At 43.1% G+C, this 26,115-nt stretch overlaps 1 protein-coding gene across 1 annotated transcript in view; it reads left to right on the plus strand.

Moving 5' to 3' along the window:
- MED13 (mediator complex subunit 13) overlaps nt 1–26,115 on the plus strand; it is a 103,098-nt gene that overhangs the window by 68,281 nt on the left and 8,702 nt on the right. The window contains exons 10-26 of the mRNA XM_083587373.1: nt 4,625–4,832; nt 5,729–5,795; nt 6,315–6,442; nt 7,468–7,558; nt 8,909–9,123; nt 12,169–12,365; nt 12,646–13,559; nt 15,037–15,204; nt 16,571–16,794; nt 19,439–19,628; nt 20,795–21,245; nt 22,386–22,602; nt 23,108–23,299; nt 23,535–23,758; nt 24,222–24,364; nt 25,087–25,245; nt 25,338–25,526. Of these exons, the coding sequence (XP_083443499.1) occupies nt 4,625–4,832; nt 5,729–5,795; nt 6,315–6,442; nt 7,468–7,558; nt 8,909–9,123; nt 12,169–12,365; nt 12,646–13,559; nt 15,037–15,204; nt 16,571–16,794; nt 19,439–19,628; nt 20,795–21,245; nt 22,386–22,602; nt 23,108–23,299; nt 23,535–23,758; nt 24,222–24,364; nt 25,087–25,245; nt 25,338–25,526 (3,977 nt within the window). The remainder of the gene's footprint in view (nt 1–4,624; nt 4,833–5,728; nt 5,796–6,314; nt 6,443–7,467; nt 7,559–8,908; nt 9,124–12,168; nt 12,366–12,645; nt 13,560–15,036; nt 15,205–16,570; nt 16,795–19,438; nt 19,629–20,794; nt 21,246–22,385; nt 22,603–23,107; nt 23,300–23,534; nt 23,759–24,221; nt 24,365–25,086; nt 25,246–25,337; nt 25,527–26,115) is intronic.

Genomic DNA, 26,115 nt, shown 5'->3' on the forward strand with positions numbered 1-26,115 from the left:
TTGTTTTTCCATTGTGCAAAGGCTTCATAGCAACCTTTTTTGTAATTCATCCTCCTTGCTAACCAACCGTGAACTTAATTGTCCTTGATTACTGCTGAATCTCAAAAGAGCTGTTATGTTCCTGAAATAATCCTGGCATAAGGAACTTGCAACTCGTGTGTCTGAAGTATTCTAAGACAATCATAGGAGATGTGTACAGCTGCTGTTGAGACATGAAAATAGAGGGAGATGAAAGGGGCACAAAGCTGGATTGCCTCTGAATGAGCTAATGAAAATAAAGGCAGAGCCCACCTGTAATTGTTGGATTTAAGTGGGCATTTAAATCTAGAACTAGGAGTTTAAAAATATGTTCATTGATTTTATCCTGAGACTGGAAGCAGCCCACCAACACTTAATAGTTCCTTTTCCCTCCATATTGGTAGAGGAAAAATTAGTAAGCTTCTCATTTATTTATTTTTTATTTATTAAATTTGTATACCTCCTTTAATCCATAGATCTCAAGGTGGTAAAAATGCAAGATAAAAAACACAAAATATGTAATAAAAACAAAAAGTCCCACACAAACCAATAAGCTCTACAGTTTTGTAAAAGCTGAGTGTGCTGCTTGCAACTGTCGCTCATCCTTTGTGCATCAGCTGTTAGCTGCTTGGTAACATTTTCAAACTCTGAATAATATTCAGCTGTTCTTTTGCTCTTGTTCAAGGGTAAGGAAACATGCATTTCCTTTTCGATCTCATTTTTGTTTCGTTTGTGAGCTTATTCTGAAGGCAGGTGCCAATTTAACAAAACAATGCTGTCAGCAGGTTTCCTGTGCTGTTGTCTTTCCAAAAAGTTGTTTTGCTTCTGGACAAGATAGTTTTTAAAAATAGAAATAAATCTGAATAGTGCCTTACAAATGGTGTTCCGAGGAACTTTGTTGTTCATGAATGAGAAGATCAGTAAAATTGTCTGTTACCGTTCTTTCCCTCTTGAGTATATTCTGTGGCCTGATCTCTGCACAAGAAATGGCTTAGGATCAGGATATCGAAAGAATTGCGTCCTACCTTATGAGCCTTCCACACAGCTCAGATCAGGGAAAGAGCCATAGCTCAGTGGTAGCCCATCTGCCTTGCATGCAGAAGGTTCCATGTTTGATCCCTGGTGTCCAAGTAGGACTGGGAAAAGCATCTGCTGGAGACCTAGAAGAGTCACTGCCTAACTATATATATAGGCAGTGCTGAGCTAGAGATGGGCCAATGGTCTGATTTTGTTATATCCTATATTCCTGTCTGGGCAGAAGATGTTTTATGTCTCAGTGCTCCCTGAAGAACAGTTGGTGGGAATACACATGACAGGACCTTGTCTGTTGCCTCACCTAGGTTGTAGAACACCCTGCCTTGGGAAATCCATTTTGTTCCCTCCTGGTAGCAGTTTGCTTGAAGCCGATGGTTCTGAGCCAGCAGGCCTTTGACGTACTGCTTATTTGAATTAGATATTGGTTTTTCTCCTCTCCACTGTGAAGTCGTGTTATCTGCAGCCCGTTAAGTATTTTTTTACTGTTGCAAATTCCAGTGTTCATAGACTTTTTTGTTTTTTAAATGTAAGCCACCTTGGCTGTCTCTATTTGGGGCAGAGGTGCAGGATATAAATATCTAGAATAACAGTGAAGGCCAGCATCCCTGCAACAGCAAACAACTTGACATGGGAAGGTAAAAAGTATTGAAATCGCTGGTGTGGGGTGTTGCCAAGGGTCATGAGAGCATTCCAGCTGCTTCCAGATAGAAATGCCAGCTGCCTTTAATGCTCAGTTGCAGCCAGTTCGTTGCCCAACTGAGAGGTGGTTTAGGAAAAGACCTACTACAGGACTTGATCAAATGTGTCTCTGTGGCCAGGGAGGGCAGGCCGAAGCTCCTGTTGGTTGGAAAATCCACTGTGCAAAGCTATTCTCAAGTTACTTGAGGCCTGGGAAGAGCATGCTCCAAATGGTCATGCTTGAAACAGATTGATTATATTTTCATCTACTACAGTAGTTTGAGGATGTGTAAAGCACCGAAAAGTGTGTTCTTATTTTCACTTCCTGGGCTTGAGGTTGTTTATCTCTTTTAACGTGCCTGTGGCCTAGTTCTCACAGTAGTGGTAAACCTTTGTCTGCTGTAGCATTGCAAGTCTGCAGGTGGGGGCTTGCATGACTGAGTAAAGAGGAGCATTCACACATGGAGGCCCCCACCTGCAGCCCAGACAGAGGGTTACCACCACCATGAGAAACAGGCTTAGTTTGCAGAGAATCCTCTGGTTCTTTTTAAGCTCTTGCTCAGCAGCTTGCTCTTCTGGAGGGCCACTTTGAGGTGGCAGAGAAGGCGATGGGCCAGCACTTCAACCATCCTCCTGTGTGCAGGTTGGGTCAGGTGACCCGGTGCCTTTCCCTCCACACCTCCTTTGTCTCTCGCTCTGCAATGGGAGGACCTGGTTTGCAGCTCTTAGGAGAAGATTTGGCCAGGGCCCCCTGGGTGCTGACCCATATATTAGACCTTGGGTTCCAGTTCAATCTGCTGACAGCCTTTCAGTTCAGAGACTACTTCTTATAAGAGTCTTGCAAGTGCTTTCATAAAGCAACAGCGCTTTTTAAAATTATTATTAGCCTGCTAGATGCCTGCATTAGCCAGTTATGGCTTAAATGAGCTACCTAATGTAAAGTTTCTTTGTCTGAATAGCCTTCCAGTGGTCTTACTGGCTATGAGCGACTGCAAAACTTTTGAGCCTTTAAAAAAAAAAAAAGGTTTGCTAATGTGTTTCTAAATGGATACCACTGGTTATTATTCTGATTGCAAATGTTTAACCCAAGGATGGGTTGACTTAACTTGCTGTGTTTAAATTTTATGAAACCCCATTCAGCTGCTCAAGCTCCTCCCATGTAAAAAACTGAAGATGTGCTGCCAAGACCTGCCCCATTGCCGTGGAATCACTACACAAGTGCTTCCCGAACTCCGTCCTCCCTCTGACCACTTGAAATTTGCTGGTTGTCTTGGCAGGCCACTTAACTGTTTTTCCATCGGTTATAACAATTGCAATGTGCTGTGATAGATGCTCTATATTTTTAATTGTATTTTTTACAGTTTCCTTTGTTTGTTACATTGTATTTTATTGCATTCCAATTTGTACTCCATATAACTCAAATTGCAACACAGAAACATAAAGCATACAAAATAAAAGCAGCAGTAAAAACACAGTTAAAAAATAAAATGAATATTTAATGCGGGCTTGCCTCGAACCACCTGAATGAAGCTTTGGTGGTCCACCTAACTCAGTTTGGGAACCTCAGCTCTACAGAATGAAACCCTTCATGAGTTTGAGGATGACAGTCTGAAGCAGAGAGTCTCTTCTGCACATGGAGGCCTGCCTATACATTTTAAACCCTAAGGAGATTGAATAGATTGAATGGAGACGATCACAGTTAAGGCATGGTCCCAGTGCATGATCTGAAGACACCTGATGCAGCCAGCTAACTGAAGCTAATAAATCTAGGTCTGATCTTCATAACTGCCTTGCTGGATCAGATCAAGTTTCCCTAACTCCTGCAAACTTTGCAGAGAGTCCCAGCTGATCTAGTAGAAGCTGGTCAGTGGTCCCCCAGGATACCACAGTCTCTCTCCCCTGCTCGAGTCTAAACCATCCATTATCTACAACTGTACTGCTTTATGTTCCCGTGAAGCATATTTCTCTGGTCTTGGTGCACAAAAGGCCTTCATTGCAGAGAATAATGTGAACTCTGGGCAGTGAGAGAAGTGGTTTTTGCTTCATTCATTAGCAAAATACGAATTTTAAGAGGAGAAGTCCCTCCTGGAATAATGTCCAGAATAAAATTATGGCATAAGCTTTTGTGAGCTAAAGGCTCTTCAATCATGTATCTGATTGTATATTATTTTAACTGATTTTAATACTGTATTTTTATGTTGTTCAAACTCACCCAGGGACCTTGTGGTGAAAGGCATGTAAGATGATGATGATGATGATGATGATGATGATGATAATAATAATAAACCTGTACTGTACTGTACTGTACTGTACCAGTATGGCAGTTACTGCAGTGCTAATTGGTTTGATGCTGATAAACATAAGCAAAAGCTGAGATGTGAATAGTGCTGTCCTTTTTAAAAACCTCTTTGTAAAGTGCTGGGAAAGAAGAGCTGACATAAGCCATGTACTAATTAGGAATGGACATAAAGACTTTTAAAATACCAAATTGATAATAACTCATATGAAAAACCCAGGAAGAAGAAATCCACTGTTGTCTAGAGTAGTTGTGGGACTCTAGTGAAATTTATAATTTTGTGTGCGCGGGGTGGGGGTTGGATTCCACTATGTGTGTGGTGTTGGGGGAAAACTTGTAAGGTATGGTGCTTAAATGTGTTAGATATGGACAGCAGACAGTTGAGCTCCCTGCACAGCCATGAAACTCACTGGGTGATCTTTGCTTTGGTTGAACTGTGCTGACCAGCCCACCTCTCCCAGGGTAATAAATGCTGTCTTGAGCACATTGGAGGAAAGATGGGTTACAATTTGAGAAGCGATTAAAAGTTTTAATCACTGGAAGGGTTTTGGCATATGGTTTCTATTTATTGTAACCTCGTCTTTTTCCTGTGTACAGGTTAATGGTGCAATGTAGAAAACCTTTAAAAGTCTCTGATGAATTGGTGCAGCAGTACCAGAGCAAGAACCAGTATCTAGCAGCAATAGTAGCTGACCAGGAACCTGAAATGGATCCGTATGCATTTGTTGATGGAGATGAAGAATTCCCTTTTCCTGATAAAAAGGACAGGCAGAACAGTGAGCGAGAAGCTGGGAAAAAGCACAAGGTGAGTGAAAAGGTCTGGGTGAAGCCCAGCACAGGGAATGAGGGACCAGAAGCATATGCAGAAACAGTAAGTGAGGAGCACACATGAGCCAAGAGGATGTAGAGTCTTGCAACTAGTTCTGTGGCCCCAAAGGGATTGCAGAGTAATAGAATTGTAGAGTTGAAAGGTACCCCGAGGGTCATATAGTCCAATCCCTGCACTGCAGAAATCCCAGCTAAAGTATCCATGTGTGTCCTTGTGTTTCTCAAAAAGCAGTCTCAGTGCCTTGCCCCGTGTCACACGGTCACCTGCTTATGATAAATGATAGGGCATAGGGAAGAAGAGGAGGAGTTTGGATTTGATATCCCGCTTTATCACTACCTGAAGGAGTCTCAAAGCAGCTAACATTCCCTTCCTCCCCCACAACAAACACTCTTTGAGGTGAGTGGGGCTGAGAGACTTCAGAGAGAAGTGTGACTGGCCCAAGGTCACCCAGCAGCTGCATGTGGAGGAGCGGAGACGCGAACCCAGTTCACCAGATTGCGAGTCTATTGCTCTTAACCACTACACCACACTGGCTCTGGTAGCAAGTGATGGGGAAGAACTTTGCCCAAGAACAAGTGCCTGTAAGAGTAGGCAATACCAGGCAGAAGGGACAACTAATACTCTTGTATCTGAAAGGCTCTTGGACTTCTACTTGAAGAGCTACTGCCAGTTGAAATTGACCAATTTTCACTAAATTGGTGCCTTTGAACTGTTTTGGACAACAATTCCCATTGGCCCCGACTGGCACATCCGAAAAGTGCCTAGTTGGTGAAAACTGCCTGACTCTGTATAAGGCAGCTTTATATGTTAAATAACTCATGTGGTGCAGTCACATACTCATGCGGCCTGCTGCCCCCTTTTGTTGTTTGCAGGCTGAAGATGGGACACCTAATGTTGGAGAGGATGCGATGTCACTGTTTAGCCCCTCTGTCAAACAAGGTAACACTGCTGTTTTGAAACACATGCTGTTTGTTTTAAAAACTGGATAGAACAACAAGTATGCATTGGTTTATTTGATAGTAAAGGTAAAGGTAAAGGGACCCCTGACCTTAGGTCCAGTCGACTCTGGGGTTGCGGCGCTCTAGGGTTGCGGCTGAGGGAGCCGGCGTACAGCTTCCCGGTCATGTGGCCAGCATGACTAAGCCACTTCTGGCGAACCAGAGCAATGCACGGAAACGCCATTTACCTTCCCACCGGAGTGGTTCCTATTTATCTACTTGCACTTTGACGTGCTTTCAAACTGCTAGGTGGGCAGGAGCAGGGACCAAGCAACGGAAGCTCACCCTGTTGTGGGGATTTGAACCGTTGACCTTCTGATCGGCAAGTCCTAGGCTCCGTGGTTTAACCCACAGCACCACCCGTGTCCCTCTATTTGATAGTAGGTTCTCTAATTAAACTATATTGTCTAAACTGCTAGAACAGAGTCCATTGCTGAGCCTTTTATCTCTCTCCTTTCAGCAATAGATGCCCAGCGTATTCCCCCTCACAATCGCACGGCGTCAACTAGTTTGTTTCATGAAAATGACCTGGTTGTCTCTTACACTGACCTTGACAATCTCTTCAACTCTGATGAAGATGAGCTAACAGTAAGTGGCTTGATAAGATATGTTTCATAGCTTCATATTGTTGTGGGGGTCAAGAAGCACCACATGACAGCGAACGCAGTGTTGAACTAAAAACAAGAAAAAAATTGAACCTGTTTTCCTATTTGCAGTTTCTGAGCCATTCTGATAACTCTCCAATTGAGCTGGATCTGTTTGTATAATCTTAAGCCTTTCCCTATAACTGTTGTCTGTAAAGTGAGTTATGCGTTTTTGGGTTATTTGTTGACTTGAATGTGCAAAGCAGCTGAAGCAGAGTCAGTACCTTAGTAAGGGAACTGCTCAAATAGTATAGATTGAAGGAGGCAGTTTGCATAATAAGTCTTAGCCGAGAGTTGCTGAATGACAGACATGCATTGTGCAAATGGGCTCTTGCTTCACACTTCATCTTTATCAGCCTCCTAAGTGAGGTCAGTGAGGCTGCTGACGGAAACAGCTTGCTTAGATGATCCATTGCCTGGATGATATGGGGCCCAGAGTTGCGTAGGAAAGTCTTCTAAATAAGTGCAATGTTTGTTTCTGTGTGCAACATTTCCTCAAATTTCAGTGGCTATGTTGAAATTTTAACTTAAATCCCCCTCTTTTTAACTCTGCAAATAATGTTTATCCTGCAGCATGATTTGGAGCAGATTCTGTTTATTTACTTGGCTGTTTGGTTATCAAATTTGTCAACCTTGTTGTTATTGTCTGGTGCTGTGATTTGGATGTTCAAAGTTGCTTCGCATATACATTTTCTGGAAAAGTGAACTAAAATGGCTGGCATCCTAAGAGGTAATTTAGGCACACCCAAGGGCTTGAGCAGGCATTGTGAGCTTTCTGCCTGCTTTGAATCACAGGGCACATCCAATATAAGCTGCTTTTGAAACCCCTGCCTGTTTCTGAATTTACCCATGACATGGCACGGTTTTTAAAGCTGCAAAGTCATTGCTATTGATGAAGCTGTGCAAGACCTTATTTTTATCCAGCGATACCTGTGGAGTCAGTTTCTTTTATTCCTCTTCCCTCCCTAGCCTGGATCTAAAAGAATGCTGAATGGAGCAGATGACAAATCCAACTGCAAAGAGTCAAAAGCAGGAAACCTGGACCCTTTGTCATGCATAAGTAAGCTGCTTTCTTTTTCCTCTCCTTCCATGGCCCCCGAAGCACACATACTTTGGGGGAACTTCTGGCTAGCCGCCCACGTCTGTTGTCATATTTGGGATGCGGCTGGATTGGTTGCTTGTGCAGTTGATCCCTTCAGAAAACAGGATTGAACTCCTGACATGTTGACAAATGCCCAGGGAGTTTAATCCTGCTTGGTTCAGGTGCACAGGAGATTTCCCTGCAGAGAATCTGCTCTCATTTACTCGATCCCTGCAGAAAGGTCATCATCTCTCACTGCCTCCCTGGCCAACTTTGATAGTTGGGCAGGACCACCCACCAGTCATATTACCTTATGACGTTATGATATCCGATGATTGACAGGCAGGTGTGTCCAAGTCTGTCCACATGGTAGGGAGAGAGAAAGATCTGGCCTGCTGGGCCAAAAAAGGTTCCCCACTCCCTGCCCCTACTCTTAGCTCCAGCTAGTTCAAATTGACATGTCTGAGTGTACTACTTCACAAACTAGCTTTTTTTTATTGTGTGGCTGCTGCTGCTGCTGCTACAGTTAGCAAGCACCAGTAACATAGAAATGCCTTTTTTTTAAAAAAAAAATATTATTATGGTCAAAGACTAGTTCAAGACATTGGAATGCTTTATTTGCATTCTGTGACAAAATTGTAAAATAGCAACATTCATAAGCCAGTGGGGAAGCAGTTTGGCTGTCTTGGGTTGTTGAAAACCTCTAGAAAATTTACTGTTGTGGAATTCAAACTTGGTAGAAGCTGGGTGTGCCTAGCTCACTCCAGAAAACAAGTATCACATTTCAGCCGTTGGTTGATAACTGTCCATCTTCCTATGCTCATTTAGCCCCACTGGCTGCTTGTTGATAGTGAGTCACACACATGTTGGGTTGTATCTTTACCTATGATGCACCTACAGCTATCTTTCGCATCTCTTGGTCTTCTGTTCCTGCTGCACAGATATCCCCCCCTCCCCGCAATTCTGTACCCTTGTATGTAAACTACCTACTTGGGAGACCACTTCATGCAATATATTTTGAAGGGCCAAGCTTACACCAAACAGGTAGGATGAATCACATGGGAACTTCCCACACTAGGGTTCACAGTCCCAATTTGGGTATTGGGGCACAGGGAAAGAGAACACTAGTGAGGGAAATATTAATGGAGTGTACATTTTATGCTAATGATATAGTTTGGGAATGTGCTGCAGGCAAGCATTTGAAGACACGATAAACTTGCGATAAATGAGAGTAGCTGTGATGTCTGAGCATCCCAACATCTCTCTCTCTCTCTCTCTCTCTCTCTCTCTCTCTCTCTCTCTCTCAAAATCCTTTTAAATCTAAACCAGGCACTGCAGATCTTCATAAAATGTACCCAACACCGCCATCCTTGGAGCAACACATTATGGGGTTTTCTCCCATGAATATGAACAACAAGGAATATGGCAGCATGGACACCACGCCTGGAGGGACTGTCTTAGAAGGAAATGGCGCTACTGCTGGTGTTCAGTTCAGGATTGAAGTAGATGAGGGATTCTGTAGCCCCAAACCCTCAGAAATAAAGGTACGTTAAGTTGTCTTTATTACTGTTGCTGCTATTATTTAATAGATTCTTAATTTCAGGTAACAAAACATACCCATAAAAAGAAAACAGGGCTTAGTAGTTGTACAGTTGTACAGAAAAATAGCAGCTGATGTCTGTAGTTTTAGACATTCCAAGAAAGGGAACCAAAGAAAGTGTCTCCTAAAGTTGATAAAGGGATACCATGTCTTATAGAACGCCCAGTGAGAATGTTAACTTTGACCATTTTTTTGAGCTTAATTGTTAAATCTATCAGGAAAGTAAAGTTTTTTTCTAGTTTAGATAGATTCTTAGGTGTATGCAGAGTTTCAGTCCACTTATTTTGTGCCAATGAAGTTGTAGGTTTGGCAGGGCGTGTATACGCATCAGCTCAGATTTGGTGAAGTTAACAATGAACCCAGATATTTTGCCATTTGTAGCAAGTTGGTGCATAACAGCAGGTAATTAGATTTCAGAATCAGAAAGGAATATGTTCATCATCTGCGAGCATATTGCTAAGATGCTTTCCCCCCAAATAAATCAAAACCTTTACATCATCATCTGCTTTCAATGCCAAAGCTAAGGGGTTCCATGTTGTCTGTTCTCTTATATAATTAATCTTTTTTTAAAAATCAGGAATATCTTTAAGGAGTTTCTCAATAGAAAAAAATAAAGTTTATATCCAGGGGTCTAATTTCCATTAGAAAGGTTTAGGTTTGATTATTCCTCATTGTATTCTGGTGATAACAGGGACATGGTCTAAGATATTAAGAAGCTGAGAGATAAGGCCTTCTGTGATTAATAAATAATCCATTCTGGCACAATTTTTGCACCTTGCTGACATGTGTATAGTTTCTTAGTTCTGCATTGGCTATGCACCAAGCATCAAAGTAGCTGTGTTTATGTAAAATGTTGTAGAGGGATGCTTTAAACGAAGGCAGTTTCCACGGGTTTTGTGATAGGTGAGAAGTTCTGCTTTTATCAAAATAATCATTAAGTACAAGATTTAAGTCACCACCTATTACCACTTCACCTTGTATAAATGAGTGCAGTATTCGAAAAGTTACATCCAGAAATTGTTATTGTTGGGTATCAGGTACATAAATAGAGCATAATGTCAGCCAGGAGTTCTCTAACAGACCCTTGAGGAAAATAAATCTTCCAGTGGGATCACTTAGTATATCTTTTAAATGAAAATCAAGTTTGGGAGAAATCCAGATTGGTGACCCCCTACTTTTGGAAGAACCTTTTGATGGGTACCAATTTCCACCTGCACTTGGGAGGAGGGATTTTATACGAGTATTGTGTTTCTTTTTTTATATGTCTCTTGTAAAAAAATTAAGGTCTGGGTTATCTCACTTTAAAGCAGACCATACCCTTCTTCATTTAATTGGTGTACCCAGGTCATTTACATTCAAAGTTATTGCAGTTAAGTGTGGCATTATAAGGTTAATTTAAAATTATGCAGCATATTCCAGGGATGATACTACTGAAACTGCCAAGATTGTTTCAGGGTACTTAGCCAAGATCTTTAAAGCTAAATCTAAAGTTGCCTGATTTATTCAGTGGTGGCTATCTATTTTATATATTGTATGTGTTTGGATTATCAATGTATTTGGATGGCTTTGTATGCTTTTATGGTTTTACTGTTTTAACTTAATGCCACTAAAGCAGGGTTAGTCAACCTTTTTATACCTACTGCCCACTAATGCATCTTTCTTGATGGTAAAATTTCCTTACCGCCCACCAGTGCTCAATGGAAGGAGGATTCAACTTGTGCCGTAGAACCCCCTACCACCCACCTACAATCCTGAAACGCCCACTAGTGGGTGGTAGGGACCAGGTTGACAGCCCCTGCACTAAAGGCTAGTTTAAAAAACCAACCAACCAGGCAATAGATGTATTATGCATCATAGTAATTTCAGTGTTATTACCATATTCCATCAGCAAAAAATACAGATGCTCTGAATTTCAAAAGGAATTAACTTCAACATTCAGACTCCCGCCTCCCCCTCCCTAATCCCTCCAACCTTCCCAACATAATAATCCCTACACCTGTGGTTGGGAGTGGAATAGTCCCTCCTTCGTTCATGAGCCAAATGCTTAGGTGAAATTGGGGGAACGTAAACATTAGCCCCCTCCCCCCCAGAAACAGAACATGTTTTACATGGTTATATTACAGACAAAAATAAAAGAATAATAGCCCAGTTCGTGCCCATTTTGGTAATAGAGCTCATGACTCTTGGTCAAACTTAGGTGAAACAAAGTTGATTGTTTCAGTGGGACCCCAGGCAGAGAAGAAGCCCTCAGTATGTTGTTTTTGCTTTTTTTGCAGGATTGTTGTTGTTTTTTACTTGTTTCTCTCCCCCCCCCCTTTTCCCCATCTGCTGCCAGCCTCCTCCTTTGAGTTCTGTGTCTTCGTCTCCACTGCCTGCTTTTCTCAGTTGTTTGTCGTCATTGTTTGTCTTCATTTGGTTGCAGTCCTGGTTGATTTAATACTTTTTAAAACTTGCAGTTGTGTGAAGGTAGCTTTAGTTACTCCTTCATAAGTTATTAGGTGTTTGAATGGGTAACCCCACCAGTACCTTATGCTTGCTTCACAGAGTGCTGTAGTGTAAATTTTAAATAGCTAACCAGAATAATTCTGTCCTGAACCCCAGCTGATAAGAATCTGCAATACCCGTATCAAACCTTTCAGATCATGGTATGTTTGGAGCAAAGGAAAAACCAATCCACATTCTGGATATAATGCTAAACCAAGGATTGTGGTTTGTTGTTCCTGCTAGCTAGGGAGAGGAACAAAGTGGGAACAATCTGCACGTTCACGGCTAAACCATTAACTGTGCCATATTGTGATGTGCAAACACACCCAGTATAGACTGAAAATGAGTTTCTAAGCCCAGATTTGGCCCATGTATTATTCTACTTGAACTCAAGCCATCTCCCCGATTCATAGCCCAGAGGCAGCAAACCAAAGGGACAACTGGCTTTTCTTTTTCCGACAATGCATGTTAGCTCTTCATTTACACTTTTTCTTTTTGCTTCTAGGATTATTCCTACGTTTATAAGCCTGAGAACAGCCAAGCTTTTGTGGGGTGTTCCATGTTTGCACCATTGAAGACTCTACCAAGCCAGTGTCTCCAGCCCATCAAGCTGCCGGAGGAGTGTGTTTACCGGCAGAGCTGGACTGTGGGCAAGCTGGAATTGCTTCCTCCAGGGCCTGCAATGCCATTCATCAAAGAAGGGTATGTGCTTGAGTGCAATGTTTTGTACTGCAGCTCCCATCATCCCTGGCAGCTGGTTGCTCTGGAAGGGGCTGATGGGAGTTGGAATCCAGCAGCATCTGTTGTCCTATGTTACCTCTCTAAACTTGTTGCCATGTGCCGCTGTATCTTGATTGTTTTGTCCTGTTACTGGCAGTGATTCCCACTGTTTGTCTGCTCAGATCCTTTAAAAAAAAAAAGATATTCTAGAGAACGTACTACTTAAAAGCCTTGGGTAAAAATATTTCTCTTTTCCCCCTAGTGATGGGAGCACTATTGATCAAGAATATGGCCCCGCCTACACTCCACAAACACATACGCCCTTTGGAATGCCACCCAGCAGTGCCCCACCCAGTAACAGTGGGCCTGGCATTCTCCCTTCGCCTTCCACCCCCCGTTTCCCAACTCCTCGGACACCAAGGACTCCAAGGACTCCCCGTGGGGCTGGTGGGCCAGCCAGTGCTCAAGGCTCAGTCAAATATGAGAATTCGGACTTGTATTCACCAGCCTCAACGCCATCAACCTGCAGACCGCTAAATTCTGTTGAGCCTCCCACTGTTCCTTCTATCCCTGAGGCCCACAGTCTCTACGTAAACCTCATCCTCTCTGAATCGGTGATGAACCTCTTCAAAGACTGTAACTTTGACAGCTGTTGCATCTGCGTCTGCAACACAAACATCAAAGGTGCCGATGTTGGAGTTTACATTCCAGATCCAACACAAGAAGCCCAGTACAGGTGTACCTGTGGCTTCAGCGCAGTGATGAACAGGAAGTTTGGCAACAACTCTGGATTATTCCTAGAGGATGAGCTGGACATCCTAGGCCGCGGCTCGGAATGTGGCAAAGATGTGGAGAAGCGGTTTGAAGCCCTCCGCACGGGCTCCGCTGAGCATGGCGGGGGATCGAAGGAGGCTGACAGGCTGCCTGATGAGCTGATACTCTTGCTGCAAGACCAGTGCACCAACCTGTTCTCGCCATTTGGAGCGGCTGACCACGACCCCTTGCCAAAAGCTGGAGCCATCGGCAACCTGGTACGCGCTGAGGAAAGGGATTGTTGTAATGACTGCTACCTTGCGTTGGAACATGGACGCCAGTTTATGGACAACATGTCGGGAGGGAAAGTTGATGAAGCACTTGTGAAGAGTACTTGCTTGCACCATTGGTCAAAACAAAATGGTAAGTGTTTGCAGTTGCCCCCCCCCCAATGTTTTAAATTTCTCACCCTATATAAAACGCGGACTTAAAAGTGATCACTTAGTTGATTTACCATAAATTGCAAAGAATGGGTAGCTTGCTTGGGTGCACTAATTATACCTAAAATATCTGGAATGCCAATTATTTATTATTCTCTGGAACGGGTGGAGAACCGTGGCTCTCCAGAAGTTGCTGGACTACAGTCCCATTGTAGCTGACCACTGGCCATGCTGGCTGGGACTGATGGGAGGTGTAGTCCAGCAGCATCTGGAAGCCACAGTTCCCCATGCCTACCCTGGAAGATTCAAAGTTTTGGCTGCTTGAGAAATGTCTGCCTATCTCTTTGATGTAGGCCGCTAAACATACACATGTTTGCTTGGCAGTATGTTGTATTGCAGTTGTGATCAATTAGGGCCTCTTCATGGTGAATGTGAGGGAATTCTGGATACTCTGATTTTTAAGGAAACTGAGAAATGCTTTCTAAATTAGAGCAGGGAGAGATCTGCCCCTGGGCTGCAGGAATAACTTTTCCAGGTTGGTAGAAAAGATTATCATTCAGAGATCAACCATCCGTTGGAACATGCCTTCAGAACCTATTTATGTGTCTGTCCAAACATATCACATTAAAGCATAAAAGGCCCATACCAGACCTAATTGAACCATCCATATATTTTAAGTTATACTCATGTGAAGCATATTGATTTGTAATTAGAAAAAGAGGTATATAAAGGTGCAAAATAAAAATATGAATTAGGTGGGACATTTCAAGTTGATCTAGCTATGGCTGTGCTATATTACCTGCCTACTTTGCAAGTTTAGTGTGCATAGGATGTATTTACTTTGCTATATAGCATATTTTAAGGAATCTTTCTGTGCAGGTATCTGTTCAGGATGTTGGGTAACAAACACTCTGAAGCAAGCATATACTCCTTAGCCTTAGGGGGAATTTTCAAATATTTTGAAAGTTAAGCACCCTATGTGCTTTATTTGGTTTTTGGAAGACTGAAATTGAATATTTCAGTGACAAGCCATATGCTGCTTTTAAGTAGAGTTGTCAACCAGTTGAAAATTTTTTAATTTGTTAATCATTTCCTTTGAATGGGTTGGTTTATTTAAAAATTAAATGCAAATGGTGTTTTTACTAAGATGCCCTTAGAGGTGAATAAGTGAATGCACCTAAAAAAATAAATAAATTGTGCCCTTAACTTGTAGTTTTCCTGTGTTCATCAACCAAAACTACTTAGAGTTTGCATCCCTCATTTTAAACTAAACTAACCAAAGCAGTGTCCAGTAAAATAGAAAATTTCATAGCAGTGATGTGGGTTGTGTTCACTGAGCACAGATAACTTCATGCATTTAATGTACAACACCTGGAGCTTAGAAATGTGTTGTAGATATGTATAGATTGTGACTAGGACACTACTTTTCAACCTCTTTGAACTAACTTTGGTTGTTTCAGTTGGAGACGTGAGCATGCAGTGTTCTCAGGACATCCTTCGCATGCTGCTCTCACTTCAGCCTGTCCTCCAGGATGCAATTCAGAAAAAACGAACCGTTCGCTCTTGGGGAGTACAGGGTCCTCTCACGTGGCAGCAGTTTCACAAAATGGCTGGCCGAGGCACTTACGGTAAATGTTGTCCACGGATCAGTTTTTTTCATTTATTTCTGCGTGGAGAGGGGATCATTTTTAAACTTTCCTACCCTTTCCTAGTGCATGGGTGGAGGGAATTCAGGAAGTAGTAGTATGCTGAAATCTCAGTTTATGCTCTGTGGTTTTGGGAGGTTATGATGCACTCTTCTTTGGGTTGAATTTTGGTCATGAGTTGTTTATTTTGGAACTCATGATAGGCTGGAAGGATAGGAGAGTATGAAGGAACATTTATAGAGATGCTAGACATCAAGACCAGAGAACTTTAAAATTGTATCCTATCCTTTCAGTACAATATAATCAACCATACAGCCACATCCAGATGTTGTACAGTGGTACCTCTAGTTACGAACTTACTTCGTTCCGGAGGTCCGTTCTTAACCTGAAACTGTTCTTAACTAGAGGCGTGCTTTTGCCAATGGGGCCTCTTGCTGCCGCTGCACCGCCGGCACACAATTTCCGTTCTCATACTGGGGCAAAGTTCTCAACTCGAGGTAACTCTTCCAGGTTAGCGGAGTTTGTAACCTGAAGCGTTTGTAACCTGAGGCATTCGTAACTCGAGGTACCGCTGTATTCTGTCCCCCCTTCCATGTTTCCAAATAAGAAGAAACTCCTAGGTAGAAGTGGATTTCCATTTCAGATTTGGAAGAAAAGTATGGTTACACCCAGTTTGCCCAGATAGGGCATCATGGGCAACTATGATTAAGGAAAACTTTTAAGTAAAGGAGGGAATTGGTGTGTAGAAGGGAAGGATGTGGGGTGTGTGAACCAATAGTGTATTTCTGATGGTGATATGGCAGTGATGTCTGAATTGAGCTATGGAGTCTTACTGTGAATCTTCATTTGTGATCCTTTTGTTCCTACCAAGGCCTTCATGAGTTCTCCCAAGATGTAGGAAGCAAACTTTCATCCTTCAGCCCAGTACTTTGGATTTGTTTGTATGAGGGAAGCCACACTTGCTGCTTGATTTGTTTACATGCCAGTCCCCAATTTTGCACTAGAAATGTTTGGAGAGTATTTTACAGATCACTACTTAAGACCTCCGGCTTTAGACTAATTTTGCAGGATTTTGCATATTGGTATCTTTGTTTAACTCCGTGGACGTCCAGCTTTTGTTTTCAGGGAACAGAGTAGTAAAAAAGGTAGATCAGATGGGACAGAATGGGCCAATTCTGTTTTGATGGCAGTACTAGGAGGAGTGGCTTGAGAATTAACTTGCTCCAGAAGACATCTGGCATCTCATTTTTCTCTCGGCAGTTGCTTCCCTTGAATCTGGAAGGGGGTGCACTGTTGCACTCCAGTTCCATTCTAATATATGGAAAAAAATGTCCCTTTCTTTGTCCAGGAACTGATGAGTCTCCAGAACCACTGCCCATTCCAACTTTTTTGTTGGGATACGATTACGACTTCCTGGTGCTGTCCCCATTTGCCTTACCGTACTGGGAGAGGCTGATGTTGGAACCCTATGGATCTCAGAGAGACATTGCTTACGTTGTGGTGTGTCCAGAGAATGAAGCGCTGCTGAACGGAGCAAAGACCTTCTTTCGGGATCTCACGGCAATATATGAGGTAAGGGAATATGAGAAGGAGGCCCTGCGTGGAGTGCTTCAGAAGGAATCCTACCCCCCCCTTAATGGTGCCATTTATCAACTTTGCATTCCAGCTGACACTTAAAACCTCCTGCAGACCTTATCTCAACAAATCAGCTAAAATGGATGGTAGAAAGAGATAAAAGGCTCATCTCCTTTTAGCAGGGCTTCATTTAAGTAGCAGTTTCCTTATCATGCAGATGCCATCAAGTGGTTAAATTATGTACTGCCCTCCTGCATTTAAGGCTACAAACATTGTTAACTCCAGGTTACTGAATCTTCCCTGTGCTCCTGCAAGGTGCTGTCTGGCCATTATTCCAAGGCATTGCCAGTCTTACCCTGCATTTAACAGAAGCCAAAGAAAAGAGGATGTCGTTAGCAACTAGCTTTATGGCAAGGCTGTTCTGAATACTCTGGCAAGCCACAATTACTTTATCTGAGCGCACACACTCACTCACACCCACACCCACACCCACACACCCGGCCCAGCTCAAGGATTTATAATGTTTTTAAAAAGAGCTTACTTAATGTAACAGGGTAGCCACGCTGTCTTTTTGGACTAAATCTTGTTAGGGTAAGAGGGTGGCCTTTTGACACCCAAAACGTGTGTTTCCAGAGCCAACCCTATTCCAGCGATTGTAATACTTTCTAGCTGTTTTTAATTTTAAGTTGTTGTAACCCACCCTGAGGCCTGCTGGTGAAGGGCAGGCAATAAATGTAATAATAGCAATAATAATTGTTAAAATTAGTATGTGCTGCCACGTTGATGCTTTCAGGAAAGAAGAATAGTACTGGTCTGGCTCTCCTCATCCCAGAGTATTATTAAGGCGTTTTGCAAAGACCAGGCCATTACTTTGCAGAGCAGAAAAGAAAAGAAATAAAATCCCATTAAAAAAGCAAAAAAGATCCAGTCAGAGTTAGTGTGAGTAGTTCTCTCTTTCACTGGCAGTTCAGTAGCAGATTTGAAACATTTGCTGAAAGTATGGCCACTTTCAAAAGGAGACTCCAGGGTCAAGCCTGCTGAGTTGAAATACATTGGCAGATTTCACACCATCCAACTCGGGCTCAATAAGAGGGTAGGAGCGGCTCAATCACTTCTTTTGGTGTGTGTTTTCATCTTCGATTGCCAGTTCCTTACCAGTTGGGACTTAGTCACACCTGCACTGATTGGATCATTCATTCTTTTGATTTAGTCTTGTTTTATATTGACATGCCGTTCCTGAAAGGATCATGCTTTTTTTTTAAAAAAAAAAATACTAGGTCTTCTGACTTAATTTTATGACAACTCTCCCCTCCTTCTATCTATAGTTGGGGGAAACTTTGTATGCATCAGGCAAAGTGTGCTCAGGACCACTAATTTGCTGTTCTTTGGGTGCCATGAGGCTGCTTTTAAAAAAACTGTAAACCTCTGTTTTTGTGGGTTAACCTGCAACCAAAATGCTTGAGATTATTAAACTTTATGGAGACTGTTGAATAAACTGTAGGGCAAACATATAAGGGTACTGAATCATGTATTTTATAAGAAAAATGTCCAAAACAACAGTCTTTTGATTTTGCTGCAGCCTTCTAACATGGCAGCCTCCCTGGAAGAACAGTAGAGGCATCTTTTTGTGGCAAGCTTCATGACGTTATGCCTTGTAGCTTAATTTATACCATGGGTTGCTAATCTGCAGCATAGGCAGCAGCAGGGAGCTGTGGTACTTACTCCTCAGGTCCAAGTTTATTTGCCTTGGCTGCAAGCCAGAACAAAACTCAAGATGATAAAAAGACATTAAAATAACCTCAATGTGTACAGATTGCAGATTCACACAAGAAGCCGGGAAACAATTTTCTCTGTTACGATCATAACAGAAAACGATGACTGACCTCAGGGGGTCAACTCTGCACTCTCTTGCTTGAGGATCATAGAATTGTAGAATTTGAGGGAACCCCAAAGGCCATTTAGTCCAACTCCCTGCAATTCAGGAATCGCAACTATAGGTGTAGGCGGGGGGGGGCAGGGCGACAGCTGCCCCCCTAAACCAAGTAAGTAAATAAAAATACTTAACTACCTGTCCAGTCGTGTCATGAACAGCTCAGTCCCCCTCCCCCCCCATAAATCTTGGCTGCATCCATGATCTCAGCTAAAGCATCCATGACATATAACCATCTAGCCTCTGCTTAAAAACCTCCAAGGAAGAAGAGTCCACAACCTCCTGAGGGAGACCGCTCCACTGTTGAACAGCTTGAAAGTTCTGGGGGAGATTTGACAGCTGCATCAGAGCAAAAAGCTGCAATGTTTAGTTGAAGCTCTTTGCTGTCAACAAAGATTCCAGTTTTGGGCACTTTTGGGACAGGAGCAGTGAATGCCATGGATCTGGAAAAGGCATACGGATCTGGGTACTCTTGCCTGCTTTCTGGAGGCAAAACTACATTGAGATTTATTGTCTTTCTTCTAAACTACGTGCAAAATTAATAAAGAGCATTTAAAAACCAAAACCAAAAAAATGCATTGAGGTGCTGTGGGCTTCGTGGTGTTCTGCCAAATGCATTAAAGCGACACTGTCCCATATGTTAGACTTGCGCTCCACTTGTCAAAATATTTGTCCACTCACCATGTTTGGTGCCTGCTTCTTCTTTTGCAGTCCTGCAGGCTTGGCCAGCATCGACCCATCTGTAAACTGTTGCCTGACGGGATCATGAGAGTCGGATCTGCTGCTTCAACCAAACTTTCTGAGAAGTCTGTCGCTGAGTGGTTCTCCCAGGCAGCTCACGCCAACAGCGAATCATTTTCTAGGCTCAAACTGTACGCTCAAGTCTGCAGATACGATTTGGGTACGTCCCCCCCACTTCCTTCCCCTAATGCAAGGATAGCTGACATCGTGCCATCCAGGTGTTGTTGGACTCACCCCCCATCAATTGTAGTCCACATAGTCCCTGGTCCAGGATATTGGAAGTTATAGTCCAGCGACATCTGGAGAGCCCTAGGTTGGCTATCCCTGCCCTAAAGCCGTCACTTGTAAAAATATTTCACTGTGGTTATACAATACATAAGTGGTTGGAACAGAGTTGCTGATGAGATGCTGGCATGCAAAAAATGCAGCTCCCATGCTTGAAGTTACCCATACTGTAATTCCGATCTGGTACAGTGCAAGTTGTCCATGTTCCTTGACCCATATAATTTGCATATTAGCGGTGGGTTGCTAAATCAGACAGAGGAAGCTATGTTTTCTTCTAGGGTTCAGAATGTTCTGTCCAGCTACAGGGATTGGAAATCTAATTTGATCTTGTTAGTGCAAAGTTACATTAAGTGAACCATAAGTAGTTGTTGGGGCTTTCAGTCAATCATATTTCAGGAGCCAAAAACATGAAGTAGTCACCTTGGCCTCTGACTCTAACTTTCTGCTCTTGGGGAACTCTTTCCACATCTATTTCTTTACTTACTCCACCCCCAAACCCTCCAGCACCCAGACCTATGCCAAGCATTTGTGGTCATGTTCAGTGCTATTTTTCTAGAAAAAGAGGTGCCAGAACTCACCATGAATCTTGTTCTCATGTAATGGCAATGGCACCCACCTGAGAGGTGCTGGAACTGAGTTCTGGCTGAAAAAAAGCCCTGGTCATGTTTATGGATGCAAAGTCAGTTTGTGGGCACTGCTGAGTTTGAGAGGTGTTCTGTGTGAACTGAGAATTCAACCTAGAAAACCTTTGACGCTCTGGTGCACTTTTGTGTTTTAAAGGAAGATTGGTAGACTGCCTTTGGTTTGGTTGTAAATCATTTCGGCTTATCCTAGACAAGATAAAGCGACTTAACAAATTAAATAAATAATAATAATAATTTCATGGAAGGTTATCATCCCCCAGGAAATAGGTATCTCTTCTCTTTCCCCTGTGTAGGACCTAGAGTTTGGCAGGTTCTCTATCTAAATGAATATGATGTCAAGTTTCATTAATGCAGAAGCAGAAGGTTTGGTTAATTTCTTTTCCTTTTCTGTTTTAAGGTCCTTACCTTGCTACACAGCCATTGGACAATTCCTTGCTTTCTCAGTCCAGCCTAGTTCCTCCCACCAGCCATCCTACATCAGTCCCGCCTCAGGTTGGAGGCAGCTCTACTCCATCATCCACCCCTTCGTCTGCTCCCAGTAATGCTGTCCCAATGAACTCAAACAGTGCCATCACCTCTGCCACTACCACGGCCAGTTCCACCATGACCACGACCGCCACTTCATCCTCCTCTTCCAGTTCAGGCGGTGGGATTTCAGCGAACAAACCTTCATCCTTTCCACCTTTTGGCAGCATGAACAACACTACTACTCCTTCCTCCCTCTCCACGCAGTCTGCAACAGTCCAGAACGGGCAGGTGGGGACGCAGCAGCAACAGCCGCCATCCGCAGCGATACCGGGGGAAGCCCCGTCAGTCCCTCCGCAGCCGCACTCAGAAGTTTCAGAGAGGTAACACGGCAAAGAATGATTTATCAGTTAATGTACTCACTTCCATTTGTATCCTGCCTTTCTTCCAAGTTGCTCAAGGTGGCACACATGGTTCTCCCCCTCATTATTTTTTTTTAAATCCTCACAACTATCCTGTGAGGTAGGTTTAGGCTGGGAGATGGTGACTGGCCCAAAGTAACCCGGGTGAGCTTCATAGTTGGATAGATATTTGAACTTGGGACTCTGAGGTCTCATTCTGACACTTTTGACCTCTGCACCATGCTGGGTTCTTAATCCCTAAAGCAAAATGGGGTGATTGGGGACTTTGCTGGAACTTCCCTTCCAAGTAAGATGAGAGAAAATATGCCACCAATTTGGCATCCCTTTTGCAGGAATCTGATTTCTTGAACAGGTGTCCTTGCTGTCATTAAAACCACACTATAGAAGTAAGGCAGTTGTCTGAGCTTTAGCTTGTAGCTAGCAGCATTTTGGCCCAAACAGATCAAAGTGTATCCTTCCTTCTGTGCTATGACAGTCTCCAATATCAACCAAGGACTGTACGTGAGCAGCTAAATTTTGAAAGTATTCCAGTGCCTTAGAGTGTGAGCTCCTTGGGGCAAGGCCTGTGCTCTTCTGCTTTGCAAAGTACCACACACACTAATTTTTGCAATGTGGAATTTGCAAAGATTGAATTCCCTAGGCTTCCTTCTACTTCCAGGTCAAGTGTTCCAACTCTTGTTAAATCCAGCAAACTTCTGATCAAAATTGAGGAAATACAGTGTGAGTAATTGTACCAATGGTTACTCATCTCTGAAGGATGCCTGCATTAATTTTTTACCCTTTGGTGCCAGGAGTGCCTAATACCTTTGTGCCCCTTTTGTTAGTGAGTAATGTGTTTGCTGTGCTCTGATAAGCCTGAGATAATTGATGGGGAAGGTATATTAGCTGCAGATGCCGCAAAGGTACTGATGGCTCCCAAAAGCCGCAAAGACGGCTTCCCCTTAAAATACTTCCCCTTAAAATACTGGAGATGGGAGTCTTTCTCTGCTGGGTGAAAAGAAGTCAGATAATTGGTGAACACATAACACAGTCTTAACACTTAACGGCCCATACAAGGAAGAAGCTTTCTGTTTCTTATGTCTGCTTGCTTTCTGCTTCCAGCACTATGGACCGTGACAAAGTGGGAGTCCCCACTGATGGCGATTCCCACGCAGTCACCTACCCACCTGCCATCGTAGTTTACATTGTTGACCCTTTCTCGTATGAGAAGAAAGAGGAGGGCAACTCCTCCAGCGTGTGGACTCTGGGTCTTCTCCGTTGCTTTCTTGAAATGATCCAAAATCTCCCTACTAACATCAGAAACATCGTTTCTGTTCAGGTAAGCTGGTTCTGTGATGTGGAAAGCCAAAGGCAGCCTCTTGCTTAATGTGTTTGCCCACAGTAGTCCTTGGAAGCCTTTTTACCTTCTGATGGCTGGACTTGCAACCTGCTCTAGCTCTACAGTGGCTATGGGTGGTTTGTGTGATTCTTTAAGGTTCCTAATTCAAATGCTATTCAGGTCAGAACAGGAGAATTAAATAAATTTCTTTGGCTGCTTAGCTCTTTTTGAAAGTACCAACATGTCATTGATGTTGACCTCATCTTGTGAGCTATGCTCTATGATACTATGATTCCACGCACATGGCTGTGTCCTGGTTTATTATATTGATTTATTATTGGTTGCACAGGATATTGTGATAGGATGTTGCCCAGAGTCAAAACTGGTGCAAATGCTACTTTTTCTTTGGCATGAAGGCTGTTTCTGTCTTAATGCTTCTATATACTGGTATCAGATTGGGCAGTGTATACTTACTTACCTTTTCCTCCCTCTCTGACTTTCTTAGCTTGTTCCTTGTCAATATCTGTTACAACCAGTCAAGAACGAAGACAGGCAGATCTACACTCAGCATCTAAAATCACTGGCATTCTCCGCCTTCACGCAATGCCGGAGGCCACTCCCAACGTCGACCAATGTGAAAACATTAACTGGGTTTGGCCCAGGTTTGGCAATGGAGATGGCGCTCAGGAGTCCAGAAGTAAGTGAGAACCATGAGTTGGTTGGCATGAAATCTGGTAAACCTCTGAAAAACACTGGCAGAATGAGATACGTATCAATAGTGTGAGTGTGTCAGTGAGCGCCTATCCCTCAGGCAAAACTGATGCTGTGTGCATGCGCACAATTCTGTTTCATTTGTTTATATGGGGATCTGCTATTCTGTGGGACAAGTAATCCTGTGGTTTTAAGTGTTCTGTTTTGTGTGTGTTTTGCAGAGACCAGAGTGTATTAAGCTGTATGCCCCTCCTTTCATATTGGCTCCTGTCAAAGATAAACAGACAGAGCTGGGAGAAACCTTTGGAGAGGCTGGGCAGAAATACAATGTGCTTTTCGTGGGCTACTGTCTCTCTCATGATCAAAGGTGGCTTCTTGCATCGTGCACAGATTTATATGGAGAACTATTGGAAACCTGCATTATCAACATTGATGTACCTAACAGGTAAGGGCTGTGAAATTCATAAAGTCATTTCCTGTATTTAGATAAGTTTAGAAAAACTTTCTTCCCTGGAAACCTTTTTATGATTCATGTAATGGTTCATGGATTTTTATGCTGATAATGTTTTTACTGCATGTTTGAAGGGTGTTTGATTTTACACACACACACACACACACACACACACACACACACACACGTGCCTACTCTTACTTTTTAAAGCTTTTTTAGAAGCATCTCATTTTCAAAAACAGGGTATAAGTAATTAAATAAAGAAGGCGTAGATGCATTGATTTACTGCTTGGATCTTGCACCTTTTGAACATGTACAGAATCTTCCCCCCGTCTTGATCCTGGCTGCCCAAATATTGAAGTGTAACAGTGTCTAAATGTTCTTTGGGAGCAGTCTTAAAACAGCTGGAAGGTATGTTCATGGATTTGTTTACTAGTGACTCTTTATTTCCTACCAGGGCTCGTAGGAAAAAGGGGTCTGCTCGCAGACTTGGTCTTCAGAAACTCTGGGAATGGTGCCTGGGGCTCGTGCAGATGAGTTCGTTGCCTTGGAGAGTTGTAATAGGACGTCTTGGAAGAATAGGCCACGGGGAGCTAAAAGGTAATATGGAAACATCTCTGAAGATATTTGTCACCCATGGAGATGCAACGTTCTGTGCAAGTTTGTCCCCTCTCTAGCCAAAATGCTTGATATGGAACAAAAATGGCACATTTAATAATGTACATAACACACACACACATTTTGGATAGAATCTATAAATGTGACTAGGCACGCATGCTCTATAACTGTGAAGCCCTTACTGCCACAGAAAATTGTTGCAAGCAATGCAGGGGTCACAAAATGAACTTTTGGGGAGACTACTCCTTACTCCAGGATCCTTGGTCTGGAGAACAGAGTGGCCCCTGAGATCAAAGAATTATATACATATGGTAGTAATCTCCTTTGGGGGTGGAGTGTTTATGGCATGGGGAAAAGGGGCTTTCTGTCATCTAAACTGCAACCTGTTCAGTTTCAGCAGAGAATTTGGATTTAGCCCCTGCTGGCAATTTTAACACCTGAAATAGGAAAAGCCTTGTGAATAGTCACTAACTGATGAAAGAAAATAATTTCCAAAGCAGTTTGCTTGCCAGGTAGCTTAGCTTTCTTTTCCTTTCTGTTCCACTTGGAAAAGAGGTCGGAATAGCTTAAGAAAGAAGCTTGCATACAGTGGTCCATCCAGTTTTTAATGTACCCATTTTGTGGTCTAAACATGACAGCAGCTAGCCATCATTTACATTTAAAATCATTTCCTTGGTAGCCAATCTCTCTGCTTTCATCTTTAGACTGGAGTTGTTTGCTGAGTCGCCGAAATCTGCAGTCACTTAGCAAGAGGCTGAAAGACATGTGCAGGATGTGTGGCATCTCCACTGCCGATTCTCCCAGCATTCTCAGTGCCTGCTTAGTGGCAGTCGAACCGCAGGGATCCTTTGTCATCATGCCAGGTATTTGTGAAATGCTTCTCACTTGTTGCTTCTATGAAAGCAAACATATTGGCTGTACTATTTAGTGAAATATCTCTCTCTCTTTCTTTAAGATTCTGTATCAACTGGCTCAGTGTTTGGGCGCAGCACCACCCTAAATATGCAGACGTCCCAACTAAACACCCCACAGGATACGTCGTGCACTCATATACTTGTGTTTCCCACGTCTGCATCTGTGCAAGTAGCATCATCAACTTATACCACTGAAACTGGTTTGGATCTGGCCTTTAATACAAACAATGGTGTGTGTTTGTGTGTCTTCAAATACTTTCATATAAAAATGTTTCCTTGATAGATATGAAAAATGAGGCCTGTAGATGATAGAAATTGAGCCCTCCCAACAAAACACAGATTTCTCTATCTCTAGACCACAAGTGGGGCTTTCCCCATCCTCCTTGGCACCTGTGGCTTCTTTAGTTGACCCCAATTTCTTAAGCACCCTTCCCCCAGAACCCACAAGTCTGTCTTTCCTAGGCATAAGGTTTTTCACTGCAGCCACACCAGCCTTTTGCTTCCTTTCCAGTATCTGCACTGCCGTCCCACCCCCACCCCCCGACTTAGGCCTTCACTGTCCTCTGATAGAGTGCTTATGAGCAGCCTATTAGACCTCAACCCCATGATTACAGGGAACAGGCAAAATGGGCAGTGGCCAATTGTTTGTGTGCATGTGTGTCTTGGCATGCATATGCAGTGTCAGTTGAAGCAAGAGCTGTCTGGGACCAGCCAAATTTACAATGTCACTGAATGTATTTCATGGGTGCCCAGGGATTTGAATGCAGCCCTCTGTTTCAAGCCCAGTATTCCAACCACAATGTCATGCTAGCTGTGGGT

Source organism: Podarcis filfolensis (assembly GCF_964270895.1).
Source record: "Podarcis filfolensis genome assembly, chromosome: 15".
In the NCBI taxonomy this organism is placed as follows: Eukaryota; Metazoa; Chordata; class Lepidosauria; order Squamata; family Lacertidae; genus Podarcis; species Podarcis filfolensis.